The sequence below is a fragment of the Pristiophorus japonicus genome, unplaced genomic scaffold, assembly GCF_044704955.1.
Source record: "Pristiophorus japonicus isolate sPriJap1 unplaced genomic scaffold, sPriJap1.hap1 HAP1_SCAFFOLD_298, whole genome shotgun sequence".
Taxonomy (NCBI): Eukaryota; Metazoa; Chordata; class Chondrichthyes; family Pristiophoridae; genus Pristiophorus; species Pristiophorus japonicus.
This window is the reverse complement of record NW_027252757.1, coordinates 116,412-132,337: the sequence shown is the minus strand read 5'-3', so window position 1 is coordinate 132,337 and position 15,926 is coordinate 116,412. Positions and strand designations below refer to the sequence as shown.

The 15,926-nt window shown below is 47.2% G+C and overlaps 1 protein-coding gene across 5 annotated transcripts in view; it reads right to left on the bottom strand.

Annotated features, from left to right (window-relative positions):
• Positions 1–1,149: 1,149 nt before the first annotated feature.
• LOC139248868 (zinc finger protein 432-like) overlaps positions 1,150–15,926 on the bottom strand; it is a 49,595-nt gene continuing 34,818 nt past the window's right edge. For 3 of the 5 annotated variants that reach the window (XM_070872216.1, XM_070872214.1, XM_070872215.1), the window contains exons 3-4: positions 6,222–6,408; positions 1,150–2,773 (exon numbers count right to left, since the gene is read on the bottom strand). In XM_070872216.1, the coding sequence (XP_070728317.1) occupies positions 1,487–2,413 (927 nt within the window). In that variant the 5' untranslated portion in view covers positions 2,414–2,773; positions 6,222–6,408 and the 3' untranslated portion in view covers positions 1,150–1,486. Of the gene's footprint in view, positions 2,774–6,221; positions 6,409–12,530; positions 12,606–15,926 lie in introns of those variants that run through there. The other 2 variants (XM_070872218.1, XM_070872219.1) reach the window with 2 other exon arrangements.

The following is a 15,926-nucleotide window of genomic DNA, read 5'->3' as shown; positions in this document are numbered from 1 at the left end:
GAGATCTGGGTGTCATGGTACATCAGTCATTAAACGTTGGCATGCAGGTGCAGCAGGCAGTTAAGGCGGCAAGTGGCATGTTGGCCTTCATAGCGAGGGGATTTGAGTATAGCAGGGAAGTCTTACTGCAGTTGAACAGGGCCTTGGTGAGGCCACACCTTGAATATTGTGTACAGTTTTGGTCTCCTAATCTGAGGATGGACATTCTTGCTATTGATGAGGGAGTGCAGCGAAGGTTCACCAGACTGATTCCTGGGATGGCAGGACTGACATATGAAGAAAGACTGGATCAACTCGGCTTATATTCACTGGAATTTAGAAGAATAAGAGTGGATCTCATAGAAACATAAAATTCTGACAGGATTGGACGGGTTAGATGCAGGAAGAATGTTCCGGATGTTGGGGAAGTCCAGAACCAGGTCTCACAGTCTAAGGATAAGGGGTAAGCCAATTAAGACTGAGATGAGGAGAAACTTCTTCACTCAGAGAATTGTGAACCTGTGGAATTCTCTACCACAGAAAGTTGTTCAGGCCAGTTCGTTAGATATATTCAAAAGGGAGTTAGATGTGCCTCTTACAGCTAAAGGGATCAAGGGGTATGGGGAGAAAGCATTGAATGGTGGTGCAGGCTCGAAGGGCCGAATGGCCTACTCCTGCATCTATTTTCTATGTTTCTATAACGGGCAAAAATCTGGCAGATGGACCATGTGGTAAAATGTCAGGTTATCCCCTTTGGTAGGAAAAAGAAAAAACAAAATTATTGAAATGGGGACTATTGCAAAATGCTGTAGTACAGAGGGATCTGGAGGTTCTTCGACATGAAACTCAAAAAGTTAGCATGCAAATACAGCAAGTAATCAGGAAGGCAAATGCAATGCTGGCCTTTATTGCAAGGGGGGTGGAGTATGAAAGTAGGGAAGTCCTGCTACACCTGTACAGGGCATTGGTAAAACCACACCTGGAATACTGCGCACAGTTTTAGTCTGGACTTGTCTCTATTCCCATGCCGAGGGGATTGCTGCACCAGATGGGAGAGGCAACATTTGGGGACACGGATTCCCCACCAATTCCCATTCCCCTTCTTTCTGGTGGATAATGGAGGGGCCACTGTGTGTAATGTGCAAGTCAGTAAAAATTGTCAGTAAGCTCTTTCTAATTGGACATTTTATTCAGTAGAAACTTTCACACACTATTGCAGATTTTGTACCAAAGATCAATTTAGGATTAAAGTAAAAGTTCACAATTTTATTGCAAACTAACTTTTTGTTGAGAGTTGCTGAATTAAGGGGAAAGATAACACACCATGTTTCTTAAATGGACACTGCAGCCCCGAGAACACAATCAGCAATATATCCAGAATATTAAAGTCCAGCCCAGTTATAGGGTTATTAACATCAGCAGAAACAAACCCCAACTGTCAGAATGAACATGGTTCAGTCAGGATGTGATTAACAGCAGTAATAACAGCAGATACCAACCCCTGCAGTCACTTGTGAACTCGCTGGTGTGTCAGCAGGTGGGATGACCGAGTGAATCCTTTCCCACACTCTGAGCAGGTGAATGGCCTCTCCCCAGTGTGAACTCGCTGGTGTATCAGCAGGGTGGATGACCGAATGAATCCCTTCCCACACTCAGAGCAGGTGAATGGCCTCTCCCCAGTGTGAACTTGCTGGTGTATCAGCAGGTCGGATGATCGAGTGAATCCCTTCCCACACTCAGAGCAGGTGAATGGCCTCTCCCCAGTGTGAACTCGCTGGTGTCTCAGCAGGTCGGCTGAACATGTGAATCCCTTCCCACATTCAGAGCAGGTGAATGGCCTCTCCCCGGTGTGAAGTCGCATGTGTATCAGCAGGGAGTATGACCGAGTGAATCCCTTCCCACACTCTGAGCAGGTGAATGGCCTCTCCCCAGTGTGAACTCGCTGGTGTGCCAGCAGGGTGGATGACTGAATGAATCCCTTCCCACACTCTGAGCAGATGAACGGCCTCTTCCCAGTGTGAACTCGCTGGTGTGTCAGCAGGGTGGATGACCGAATGAATCCCTTCCCACACTCTGAGCAGATGAACGGCCTCTTCCCAGTGTGAACTCGCTGGTGTTTCAGCAGGTAGGATGACTGAGTAAATCCCTTCCCACACTCAGAGCAGGTGAATGGCCTCTCCTCAGTGTGAACTCGCTGGTGTATCTGCAGGATGGATGAATAAATGAATCCCTTCCCACACTCAGAGCAGGTGAATGGTCTCTCCCCGGTGTGAACTCGCCGATGAGCTATAAGTTGGGATGACCCAGTGTATCCCTTCCCACACTCTGAGCAGGTGAACGGCCTCTCCCCAGTGTGACTGCGTCGATGAATTTCCAGCTTAGACGGTGATCTGAATACCTTCCCACAGTCACCACATTTCCACGGTTTCTCCATGGTGCGGGTATCCTTGTGACTCTCCGTGGTCGGACGATGGATTGAAGTCTCGCGCACGCACACAACACGTTTACAGTTTCTTCGCGCTGTGAATGGTGCGATGATTTTTCAGGCTGTTTAATTGGTTAAAGCTCTTTCCACAGGCAGTGCACTGGAACACTCACTCGGGTGTGTGTGTCTCGGTGCTTTTCCAGACACTGATGTTTGAAATCTTTTCCCACAGACAGAACAGACAAACATTTCTCCTTCCACTTTCAAAGGCCGATGATATTCAGGTCCTGATGAATCGATTGACTCCGTCAGATCTTGACGTGATGTTTGGTTTGTGTTTCCTGTGTGAAAATCTCCCCTTCTAATATTCTGTAAAAGGAGATAATAAAACTCATCACTGTCAGTACAAGACAGAAATTCAGGATAGACACAACTAGTTTCCATGGAACATTCTTTCCTCTCTTGTTCTTCCAAAGCTGTAAATCCCTATACCACACATTGTCCCTCCTGCTGTGCTGAAATCCAAACCCATCGCACATTTCTAGACTGTTTCTCCTCCCCTCCCAGTTTTCACCACCAATTCTGGCTGGGTTCAGTTCTACACTCACTGGTTCCCCTCCCTCTCCACCCCTGAAGGTGCTGACTCTGGCTGGGTTCAGTTCTACACTCACTGGTTCCTCTCCCTCTCCACCCCTGAAGGTGCTGACTATGGCTGGGCCCAGTTCCACATTCACTGGTTTCCCTCCCTCTCTTCCCCTAAAAGTGCTGACTCTGGCTTTGAGGAACAAGGTGAATGAAGAGGAACCAGTGGATGTGGTGTATTTGGACTTCCAGAAGGTATTTGACAAGGTGCCACATAAGAGGTTACCGCACAAGATAATAGTTCACGGGGTTGGGGGTAATATATTCGCATGGATAGGATTGGTTAACTAACAGAAAACAGAGATTCGGGATAAATTCTCGGTTTGGCAATCAGTAACTAGTGGGGTGCTGCAGGAATCAGTGTTGGGCCCCCAACTGTTTACAATCTAGATTAATGAATTGGATGAAGGGATCGAGTGTAATGTAGCCAAGATGGGAGGAAATGTAATGTGCGAGGAGGACACAAAAAACCTGCAAAATGACATAGACAGGCTAAGTGAGTGGGCAAAAATTTGGCAGATGGAGTATAATGTTGGAAAGTGTGAGGTTATGCACTTTGGCAGAAAAAAATTCGAAGAGCATGTTATTATTTAAATGGAGAAAAATTTGCAGTACAGCGGGACCTGGGGAGTCCTGCTGCATGAAACACAAAAGGTAAGTATGCAGGTACAGCAAGTGAACAGGAAGGCCAATGGAATCTTGGCCTTTATTGCAAAGGAGATGTTGTATAAAAGCAGGGATGTCTTGCTACAGTTATACGGGGTATTGGTGAGGCCACACCTAGAATACTGCATACAGTTTTGGTTTCCATATCTAAGAAAGGATATACTTGCTTTGGAGGCAGTTCAGAGAAGGTTCACAAGGTTGATTCCGGAGATGAGGGGGTTGACTTATGAGGAAAGGTTGAGAAGGTTGGGCCTCTACTCATTGGAATTCAGACGAATGAGAGGTGATTTTATCGAAACGTATAAGATTATGAGGGAGCTTGACAAGGTGGATGCAGAGAGGGTGTTTCCACTGATAGGGGAGACTAGAACTAGAGGGCATAATCTTAGAATAAGGGGCCGCCCATTTAAAACTGAGATGAGGAGGAATGTCGTCCCTCAAAGGGTTGTAAATCTGTGCAATTTGCTGCCTCAGAGAGCTGTGGAAGCTGGCTCATTGAATAAATTTAAGACAGAGATAGACAATTTCTTAATCGATAAGGGAATAAGGGGTTATGGGGAGCAGAGAGAGAAGTGGACCTGAGTCCATGATCGGCTCAACCATGATCGTATTAAATGGTGGAGCAGACTCGAGGGGCCGTATGACCTACTTCTTCTTATGTTCTTATGCAGACTCTGGCTGGGTTCAGTTGTACACTCACTGGTTCCCCTTCCTCCCCTCCCCTGATGGTGCTGACTCTGGCTGGGTTCAGTTCTACACTCACTGGTTCCCCTCCCTCTCCCTCCCCTGATGGTGGTGATTCTGGCTGGGTTCAGTTCTGCAATCACACGTTTCCCACTCTCTGCTCCCCTGATGGTGCTGACTCTGGCTGGGTTCAGTTCTTCAATCACACGTTCCTTTCTCTCTCCGCCCCTGAAGGTTCTGACTCTGGCTGGGTTCAGTTCCACACTCACTGGTTCCTCACCTCTCCTGAAGATGCTGACTCTGGCTGGGTTCAGTTCTACACTCACTGGTTCCCCTCTCTCTCCTCCCCTGATGGTGCTGACTCTGACTGGGTTCAGTTCTACAATAACTGGTTTCCTCTCTCTCTCCTCCTCTGAAGTGCTGGCTATCTTAGATCTGGTCCTGTGTAATGAGATAGGATTAATAAACAATCTCCGAATAAAGGAGCCCCTTGGAATGAGTGATCATAGCGTGGTTGAATTTTAAATTCAGATGGAGAGCGAGAAATTTGGATCTCAAACCAGAGTTCTAAGTTTAAATGATGGAGACTACATAGGTATGAGGGCAGATTGGGCAAAAGTGGACTGGGAAAATAGATTAAAGTGTAGGATGGTTAAAGTGTAGGGCCAAATTACAGCAAAATTCTAAAGGGGCAAAGTGTGTTAAAAACACAAGCCTGAAGGCTCTGTGCCTCAATGCGAGGAGTATTCGGAATAAGGTGGACGAATTAACTGCACAGATAGCTGTTAACGGATATGATGTAATTGGCATCACGGAGACATGGCTCCAGGGGGACCAAGGCTTGGAACTCACCATCCAGGGGTATTCAACATTCAGGAAGGATAGACAGAATGGAAAAGGAGGTGGGGTGGCATTGCTGGTTAAAGAGGAAATTAATGCAATAGTAAGGAAGGACATTAGCTTGGATGATGTGGAATCAGTATGGATGGAGCTACGGAATACCAAAGGGCAGAAAACGCGAGTGGGAATTATGTACAGACCACCAAACAGTAGTAGTGAGGTTGGGGACAGCATCAATTAAAAAATTAGGGATGCGTGCAATAAAGGTACAACAGTTATCATGGGCGATTTTAATCTACATATTGATTGGGCTAACCAAACTGGTAGCAATGCGGTGGAGGAGGATTTCCAGGTGTGTATTAGAGATCGTTTTCTAGACCAATATGTCGAGGAACCAATTAGAGGGCTGGCCATCCTAGACTGGGTGATGTGTAATGAGAGAGGACTAATTAGCAATCTTGTTATGCGAGGCCCCTTGGGGATGAGTGACCATAATATGGTAGAATTCTTTATTAAGATGGAGAGTGAAACATAATTAAGGTGAAGATAGGCACATTTTTGAGCGATAAGGGAGTAAAAGGTTATGGGGAGCGGACGGGGAATTGGAACCTAATCCATGATCGGATAAGCCATGATCTTATTGAATGGGGAGCAGGCTCAAGGGGCCAAATGGCCTACACCTGCTCCTATTTCTTATGTTCTCGACAGTTTCCCCTCCACTCCCAGTTTTCACCATCGGTTCTGGCTCAGTTCAGTTCTACACTCACTGGTTCCCCTCCCCTGAAGGTGCTGACTCTGTCTGGGTTCAGTTCTACACTCACTGGTTCCCCTCCCCTGAAGGTGCTGACTCTGGCTGGGTTCAGTTCTACACTCACTGGTTCCCCTCCCCTGAAGGTGCTGACTCTGGCTGGGTTCAGTTCCAGACACTGACATCATTCACATTGTTCCTGCACCAACATGGCCGCGCATGCGCTTTGCTACTCACTGAATATAGAGGGCAGACCGTTGAAACTGACTTCCTTCACCAAAATGTCCGCCGTTAGCCTGGGCCTGTGGCTGGGAGAAAGCCCCGAAGCTGCAACCGCCGATATTCCGGTTATTATTTCGGGCTTGCGGCGGGCACCGGTTGTTTATGAAGCCTCCCCGGCTCCCCGCTGGTTCATTACTCCGCTCTGTACCGATGAAAAGGACACTTCTGAGGAACCTACCCAAAACATACTGCCTCCGCCATTACCCGCACCACACATGCTCCAAAGCCCCTCCCCCGCCCCCCCAGGACCCGCGCCTGCGCACTGAGCTCCTGTAGTCTGGGTGCAACACATTCTTCCCCGCGGGGCATGCTGGGTACATAAGACCATGAGAAATAGGAGCAGGAGTGGGCCACCCGGACCCCCGGGCCTGCTCCCCATTCAATAAGATCATGGCTGATCTGATCATAGAGTCAGCTCCACTTCCCTGCCCGCTCCCCAGAGCCCTTTACTCCCTTATGGCTCAAAAATTTGTCCATCTCCGCCTTAAATATATTCAATGAACCAGCCTCCACTGCTCTCTAGGGCAGAGAATTCCACAGATTTACAACCCTCTGAGAAAAGAAATTCCTCGTCATCTCAGTTTTAAATGGGTTGAGGAGAAAGGCTACATTTGTGAATAGAACAGGATTTACTGTGATTTCACTGGGCACTGTACCATGTTCATTCTGGCAGCTCTTGTTCATTTCTGATGAACTTAATAACCCCTATACCTGAGCTGGAATTTAAAACCCTGTCTAAATATTGAATAAATTATCTGTGTTTCAAACACAGTGTTTCGAATATTTGATTGCTCCATGATCACAGGAGACCAAGTGATGTTCCATTTTAGTGCTTTTTCTTAATCTAACTTATATCACTTCTCACCTAGTTTGCCTTCTATCATATCAACCCCCAGACTTGTTCTGTTTAAGGTCCTACAAGAAGAATTTGTGGAGCTAGGAGCTAAATTAAAAAGTAGGACCTCAAAGGTAGTAATCTCAGGATTGCTATCAATGCCACGTGCTAGTCAGAGTAGGAAGCACAGGATAGCTCAGATGAATACATGGCTTGAGCAGTGGTGCAGAAGGGAGGGATTCAAATTCCTGGGATATTGGAACCAGTTCTGGGGAAGGTGGGACCAGTACAATTGATCTGCACATGGGAGGGACCGGAACCAATGTCTTAGGGGGAGTGTTTGCTAGTGCTGTTGGGGAGGGGTTAGACTAATATGGCAGGGGGATGGGAACCTATGCAGGGAGACAGAGGGAAGTCGAATGGGGGCAGAAGCAAACCCATTGTAAATGTCAACAATTGTAATTAAATGCTGTTCACAGTGCAGTGTCATTTATTTAGAATTTTGTACATCAACAACAATACCAGGAATTAGTGAGTGTAGATGAACAGAGTAGAATGCAGAAGTAGAAAGAAGAAAAGTAAAAGTGAGGGCAGAGAAACCCAAGACAAAAAGCAAAAAGGGCCACATTACAGCAAAATTCTAAAGGGGCAAAGTGTGTTAAATAGACAAACCTGAAGGCTCTGTGCCTCAATGCGAGGAGTATTCGTAATAAGCTGGAGGAATTAACTGCACAGATAGCTGTTAACGGATATGACGTAATTAGCATCACAGAGACATGGCTCCAGGGTGACCAAGGCTGGGAACTCAACATGCAGGGGTATTCAACATTCAGGAAGGATAGACAGAATGGAAAAGGAGGTGGGGTGGCGTTGCTGGTTAAAGAGGAAATTAGTGCAATAGTAAGGAAGGACATTAACTTGGATGATGTGGAATCAGTATGGGTGGAGCTACGGAATACCAAAGGGCAGAAAACCCTAGTGGGAATTATGTACAGACCACCAAACAATAGTAGTGAGGTTGGGGACAGCATCAAATAAGAAATTAGGGATGCGTGCAACAAAGATACAGCAGTTATCATGGGCGACTTTAATCTGCATATTGATTGGGCTAACCAAACTGGTAGCAATGCGGTGGAGGAGGATTTCCTGGAGTCTTTTACGGATGGTTTTCGAGACCAATATGTTGAGGAACCAATTAGAGGGCTGTCCATCCTAGACTGGATGATGTTTAATAACAAAGGACTAGTTAGCACTCTTATTTGCGAGGCCCTTTGAGGAAGAGTGACCATAATATGGTAGAATTCTTCATTAAGATGGAGAGTGACACAGTTAATTCAGAGACTAGGGTCCTGAACTTAGGAAAGGTAACTTCGATGGTATGAGACATGAATTGGCTAGAATAGACTGGTGAATGAGACTTAAAGGGTTGACGGTGGCTTGGCAATGGCAAACATTTAAAGATCACATGGATGAACTTCAACAATTGTACATCCCTGTCTGGAGTAAAAATAAAACGGGGAAGGTGTCTCAATGTGGCTAACAAGGTAAATTAAGTATAGTGTTCAATCCAAGGAAGAGGCATATAAACTGGTCAGTTAAAGCAGCAAATGTGAGGACTGGGAGAATTTTATAATTCAGCAGAGCAGAACAAAGGGTTTAATTAGTAGGCGGAAAATAGAGTTTGAGAGGAAGCTTGCTGGGAACATAAAAACCGGCTGCAAAAGCTTCTACAGATATGTGAAGAGAAAAAGATTAGTGAAGACAAACGTAGGTCCCTTGCAGTCAGATTCAGGTGAATTTATAATGGGGAACAAAGAAATGGCAGACCACTTGAACAAATACTTTGGTTCTGTCTTCACGAAGAAAGACACCAATAACCTTCCGGAAATACGAGTGGACCGAGGGTCTAGTGAGAAGGAGGAGCTGAAGGAAATCCTTATTAGGCGGGAAATTGTGTTAGGGAAATTGATGGGATTGAAGGCCGATAAATTCCCGGGGCCTGATCGTCTGCATCCCAGAGTACTTAAGGAAACGGCCCTAGAAATAGTGGATGCATTGGTGATCATTTTCCAACCGTCTATCGACTCTGGATCAGTTCATATTGGCTGGAGGGTTGCTAATGTAACGGCACTTTTTTAAAAAGGAGGGAGAGAGAAAACGGGTAATTATAGACCAGTTAGCCTGACATCAGTAGTGGGAAAAATGTTGGAATCAATTATTAAAGATGAAATAACAGCGCATTTGGAAAGCAGTGACAGGATCAGTTCAAGTCAGCATGGATTTATGAAAGGGAAATCATGCTTGACAAATCTTCTAGAATTTTTTCAGGATAGTGGATGCGGTGTATTTGGACTTTCAAAAGGCTTTTGACAAGGTCCCACACAAGAGATTGGTTTGCAAAATCAAAGCACATGGTATTGGGGGTAATGTACTGACGTGGATAGAGAATTGGTTGGCAGACAGGAAGGAGAGAGTCGGGATAAACGGGTCCTTTTCAGAATGGCAGGCAGTGACTAGTGGAATGGTTCAGTGCTGGGACCCCAGCTATTTACAATATACATTAATGATTTATGTGAAGGAATTGAGTGTACTATCTCCAAGTTTGCAGATGACACTAAGCTGGGTGGCGGTGTGAGCTGTGAGGAGGACGTTAAGAGGCTGCAGGGTGACTTGGACAGGTTAGGTGAGTGGGCAAACTCATTGCAGATGCAGTTTAATGTGGATAAATGTGAGCTTATCCACTTTGGTGGAAAAAATATGAAGGCAGAATATTATCTAAATGGCGGCAAATTAGGAAAGGGGAGGTACAACGAGACCTGGGTATCATGGTACATCAGTCATTGAAAGTTGGCGTGCGGTACAGCAGATGGTGAAGGCGGCAAATGGTATGTGGGCGTTCATATCTAGCGGATTTGAGTACAGGAGCAGGGAGGTCTTACTGCAGTTGTACAGGGCCTTAGTGAGGCCTCACCTGGAATATTGTGTTCAGTTTTGGTCTCCTAATCTGAGGAAGGACGTTCTTGCTATTGAGGGAGTGCAGCGAAGGTTCACCAGACTGATTCCCGGGATGGCAGGACTGACATATGAGGAGAGACTGGATCGACTGGGCCTTTATTCACTGGAGTTTAGAAGGATGAGAGGGGATCTCATAGAAACATATAAAATTCTGACGGGACTGGACAGGTTAGATGCAGGAAGAATGTTCCCGATGTTGGGGAAGTCTGGAACCAGGGGACCTTATCTAAGGATAAGGGGTAAACCATTTAGGACTGAGATGAGGAGAAACCTCTTCATTCAGAGAGTTGTTAACCTGTGCAATTCCCGACCGCAGTGAGTTGTTGATGCCAGTTCATTGGATATATTCAAGAGGGAGTTAGATATGGCTCTTATGGCTAAAGGGATCAAGCGGTATGGAGAGAAAGCAGGAAATGGGTTCTGAGGTGAATGATCAGCCATGATCTTATTGAATGGTGGTGCAGGCTCGATAGGCCGAATGGCCTACTCCTGCACCTATTTTCTATGTTTCTCTGTTTGAGTACATGAGTTGTAGTTGTAGTAGACTTAACTGCAGTGTCTCACTTTAAACTCAGCTGAAATCCTTTGAACCACCCCTTTATTGAACTGTCTTTCATAAGATTTGAAATCCGTTACTTTCTGTATCAGTTAACCCGGTTTTGGAACTGATTGAATTTAACAAACCCATCCACACATTTTGCACGTGATAGCCTGTGAAATATCCTGATATTTGTAATTGTCTTTGCCACAAACTCTGTTCCCTAGACACTGATTCCATCCCTCTCCCCAACTTCTGTCTGAGACTGAACCAGACTGTTCGCAATCTTGTTGTGATACTTAACCCTGAAATAAGTTTTTGACCACTTATCCACAGCATAACTAAGATTGCCTATTTCCACCTCTGTAACATCGCCCGTCTCTGCTCTTGCCTCAGCTCATCCACTGCTGAAGCCATCATCCATGCCTTTGTTACCTCTGGTCTTGACAATTCCAAAGCACTCCTCCCACATTCTACCCTACATAAGCTGGAGTTGATCCAAAACTCGGCTGCCCATGTCCTAACTCGCACCAAATCCTGCTCACCCATCATCCCTCTGCTCGCTGACCTGCACTGGCTTCTGTTGAGCAACGCCTTGATTTCAAAATTCTAATACTTATTTTCAAATCCTTCCATGGCCTTGCCCCTCCCTAGCTCTGTAAACTCCTCCAGCCCCACATCTGCTCCCCCCACCCCCCGGTCTTCCTGAGCATCCCTGATTATAATTGTTCAAACACTGGTGGCTTTGTTGGCTGTGCCTTCTGTTGCCCAGGACCCAAGTTCTGGAATGCCCAGCTTAAACCTTCCTGTCTAACCTGTGCTGTACCTGCCCTGGCAGTTTTTGATGGGATCGTGTGCAGCAAGCTTTTCTCTGTATCTAGTGGACATAGTCTCAGAAAAAGGGGCCGCCCATTTAAAACTGAGATGTGGAGGAATTTCTTCTCTCAGAGGGTTGTAAATCTGTGAATTCTCTGTCCCAGAGAGTTGTGGAGTCTGGGTCATTGAATATATTTAAGGCGGAGATAGACAGATTTTTGAGTGATAAGGCAGTAAAGGGTTCTGGGGAGCAGGCAGGAAAGTGGAGCTGAGACTATGATCAGCCCAGCCATGATCTCATTGAATGGGGAACAGGCTCGGGGTCCGGGTGGCCCACTCCCGCTCCTATTTCTCATGGTCACCCCCTTGGAGCCTGTTTTTTACCTTGTCTCTAGTGCCCACTGATCATTATCCCACCACTCACACCCTATCCTGACTAATGTTGTTCTAACTCCTGTCAGTACCATTTGAATTCGGCCCATCCTCCCTGTTGTCTCTCTAATCTCTCCTGCCTTCCCCCCATTACAGACCTTCCCTGTTGTCCTTTCTCCCCCTCCCCCTTTCAGTGCTCCTTCAGGATCTGTTCTTTCCCAGCACTCTCCAGTTGTGACGGAGGACCGCGGCCCCGCCCCCTCTGACGCTGCCCACAGATGCTGCCTGAGCCGCGGACACTTCCAGCATCTTCTGTTTGTGTCGCCAGAGACACTTTCCCTTCAGCACCGCGCGCCCTGGATTGTTCATCGATTGATTGATTGGTGCCTCGGCCCCGCCCCCCCGCCGCTGATTGGCGCGGAGAAGCGCGCGCTGGGTGGGCTGGTGCCCCGCGCCGCCTCGCCATTGGCTGCGGGCTGAGTGCTGCGCGCGCGCGTGGGCGGTTTGTTGGCGGGCTCTGCTCGCGGCCTTTGAGCTCGGGGGCCCGGGTGAGGCGGGGCGGAGTTGTGCGCAGGCGCGGGCCAGTCTATTGGCCGCGGACGGACGGACGATGTTTCGCCGCCGCCGTGGAGGATGGGGGAGCGGCCCGAGCAGCGCGCCCGGCCTCCCTGCGTACTCACATACTCACGGACACGCGCGGGCAGCGAGATTTGGCCGCCGAGTCGGCGGGTGGCGGCTGCGGGGCACCTTACGGCGGGGATGGGCCTGGTTACTGTCGGGGATTGCAGGGAGTTCGGCCGCCATCTTTGGGCAGCACGGGACAGGCCGCCGCAGGGAGCGACAGGGGCGGGGCTTCCTGACGTCACAATGCTTGCCATTGTCCCGCTGCAGGGCAGGGAGCATGCGCGGCGGCCATCTTACTGCAGGGAGGCCATCAGGTGCAGGATGGGGACCAGTGACATGAACACATGAGAACATCAGAAATAGGAGATGAGTCGGCATTTGGTCCCTCAAGCCTGCCGCCGTTCAATAAGATGATGGCTGCAACATCTGGGGTGGTTCTCCTTGGAGCAGTGAAGGTGCAGGGCAGGTTTAACAGAGGTTTTCACAATCAGGAAGCTTTAGATTGAGTCAGGGAACAGAGTGGTTCTCCTCACACAATCAGAGAATGGTTACAGCACGGAAGGCCATTCGGCCCGTCGAGACCCTGCTGGCTCCCAGCTCGTCCCACTGCCCCGCCCTTTCCCCACCCCGGCCCTGCAAATGTTTTCTTTCAGAAACTTATCCAAATCTCTTTTGAAAGCTGTTATTGTGTCTTCCTCCACTACCCTTTCAGGCCGTGCATTCCAGATCCTAACCATGTGGTGTATTTAGATTTCCAAGGTGCCACACAAAAGGTTACTGCAGAAGATAGAGGTATGCGGAGTCAGAGGAAATGTATTAGAATGGATAGAGAATTGGCTGGCGAACAGAAAGCAGAGAGTCGGAATAAATGGGTCCTTTTCGGGTTGGAAATCGGTGCTTAGTGGTGTGCCACAGGGATCGGTGCTGGGACCACAACTGTTTACAATATACATAGATGACCTAGAAGAGGGGACAGAGTGTAGTGTAACAAAATTTGCAGATGACACTAAGATTAGTGGGAAAGCGGGTTGTGTAGAGGACACAGAGAGGCTGCAACATGCTGCAGTGCAGAGGGACCTGGGGGTCCTTGTGCATGAAACTCTTTTTGGAGTTCACCTGCAAAACATAAAACATTAAACGGTGCCACCCGACCTGGGTGACACTCCAGATATTTACAAGGCCCTTTTCCCCCCCCCCCCCTTTTTTTTTTCTTTTTTTTTTGTGTTTTTCTTTTTTTGGTTTTTTTTTGGGCACTAAAATCACAATTTTCCCCAGTGCCCCCTATAAAAGGGAAGGGGGACACTAAAAGCACCGGCAATTAAAACAAATTAAACTTAAAAAACGTAAAATCAAATTAAAATTTGGTTGCCGGGCGTGATGATGCATTCCAGTCCCTCCGGTCCTTGTGCATGAATCCCAAAAAGTTAGTTTGCAGGTGCAGCAGGTAATCAGGAAAGCGAATGGAATGTTCGCCTTCATTGCGAGAGGGATGGAGTGCAAAAGCAGGGAGGTCCTGCTGCAACTGTACAGGGTATTGGTGAGGCCGCACCTGGAGTACTGCGTGCAGATTTGGTCACCTTACTTAACGAAGGATATACTGGCTTTGGAGAGGGTACAGAGACGATTCACTAGGCTGATGAAGTATAATGTGGATAAATGTGAGGTTATCCACTTTGGTGGTAAAAACACAGAGACAGATTATTATCTGAATGGTGACAGATTAGGAAAAGGGAAGGTGCAACGAGACCTGGGTGTCATGGTACATCAGTCATTGAAGGTTAGCATGCAGGTACAGCAGGCGGTTAAGGAAGCAAATGGCATGTTGGCCTTCATAGCGAGGGGATTTGAATACAGGGGCAGGGAGGTGTTGCTACAGTTGTACAGGGCCTTGGTGAGTCCACACCTGGAGTATTGTGTACAGTTTTGGTCTCCTAACTTGAGGAAGGACATTCTTGCTATTGAGGGAGTGCAGCGAAGATTCACCAGACTGATTCCCGGGATGGCGGGACTGACCTATCAAGAAAGACTGGATCAACTGGGCTTGTATTCACTGGAGTTCAGAAGAATGAGAGGGGACCTCATAGAAACGTTTAAAATTTTGACGGGTTTAGACAGGTTAGATGCAGGAAGAATGTTCCCAATGTTGGGGAAGTCCAGAACCAGGGGTCACAGTCTGAGGATAAGGGGTAAGCCATTTAGGAACGAGATGAGGAGAAATTTCTTCACCCAGAGAGTGGTGAACCTGTGGAATTCTCTACCACAGAAAGTAGTTGAGGCCAATTCACTAAATATATTCAAAAGGGAGTTAGATGAAGTCCTTACTACTCGGGGGATCAAGGGTTATGGCGAGAAAGCAGGAAGGGGGTACTGAAGTTTCATGTTCAGCCATGAACTCATTGAATGGCGGTGCAGGCTAGAAGGGCTGAATGGCCTGCTCCTGCACCTATTTTCTATGTTTCTATGTTTCTAAAGCGGGTTGTGTAGAGGACACAGAGAGGCTGCAAAGAGATTTGGACAGGTTAAGCGAATGGGCGAAGGTTTGGCAGATGGAATACAATGTCGGAAAGTGTGAGGTCATCCACCTTGGGGAAAAAAAACAGTAAAAGGGAATATTATTTGAATGGGGAGAAATTACAACATGCTGAGATGCAGAGGGACCTGGGGGTCTTTGTGCATGAAACTCTTTTTGGAGTTCACCTGCAAAAACATAAAACATTAAACCGTGCCACCCGACCTGGGTGACACACCAGACATTTACAAGGCCCTTTTTTCCTTTTTTTGTTTTTTTTTTATGTTTTCCATTTTTTTTGGGGTTTTTTTTTGGGCGCTAAAATCACATTTTTCCAGTGCCCCCTATAAAAGGGAAGGGGACACTAAAAGCACCGGCAATTAAAACAAATTAAACTTTAAAACGTAAAATCAAATTAAAATTTGGTTGCCGGGCGTGATGATGCACTCTAGTCCCTCCGGTGCCCACCTCTCGTCTTTGTGCATGAATCCCAAAAAAGGTTAGTTTGCAGATGCAGCAGGTAATCAGGAAGGTGAATGGAATGTTGGCCTTCATTGCGAGAGGGATGGAGTGCAAAAGCAGGGAGGTCCTCCTGCAACTGTACAGGATATTGGTAAGGCCGCACCTGGAGTACTGCGTGCAGATTTGGTCACCTTACTTAAGGAAGGATATACTGGCTTTGGAGAGGGTACAGAGACGATTCACTAGGCTGATTCCGGAGATGAGGGGGTTACCTTATGATGATAGATTGAGTAGACTGGGTCTTTACTCGTTGGAGTTCAGAAGGATGAGGGGTGATCTTATAGAAACATTTAAAATCATGAAAGGGATAGACAAGATAGAGGAAGAGAGGTTGTTTCCACTGGTAGGGGAGACTAGAACTAGGGGGCACAGCCTCAAAATACGGGGGAGCCAATTTAAAACCGAGTTGAGAAGGAATTTCTTCTCCCA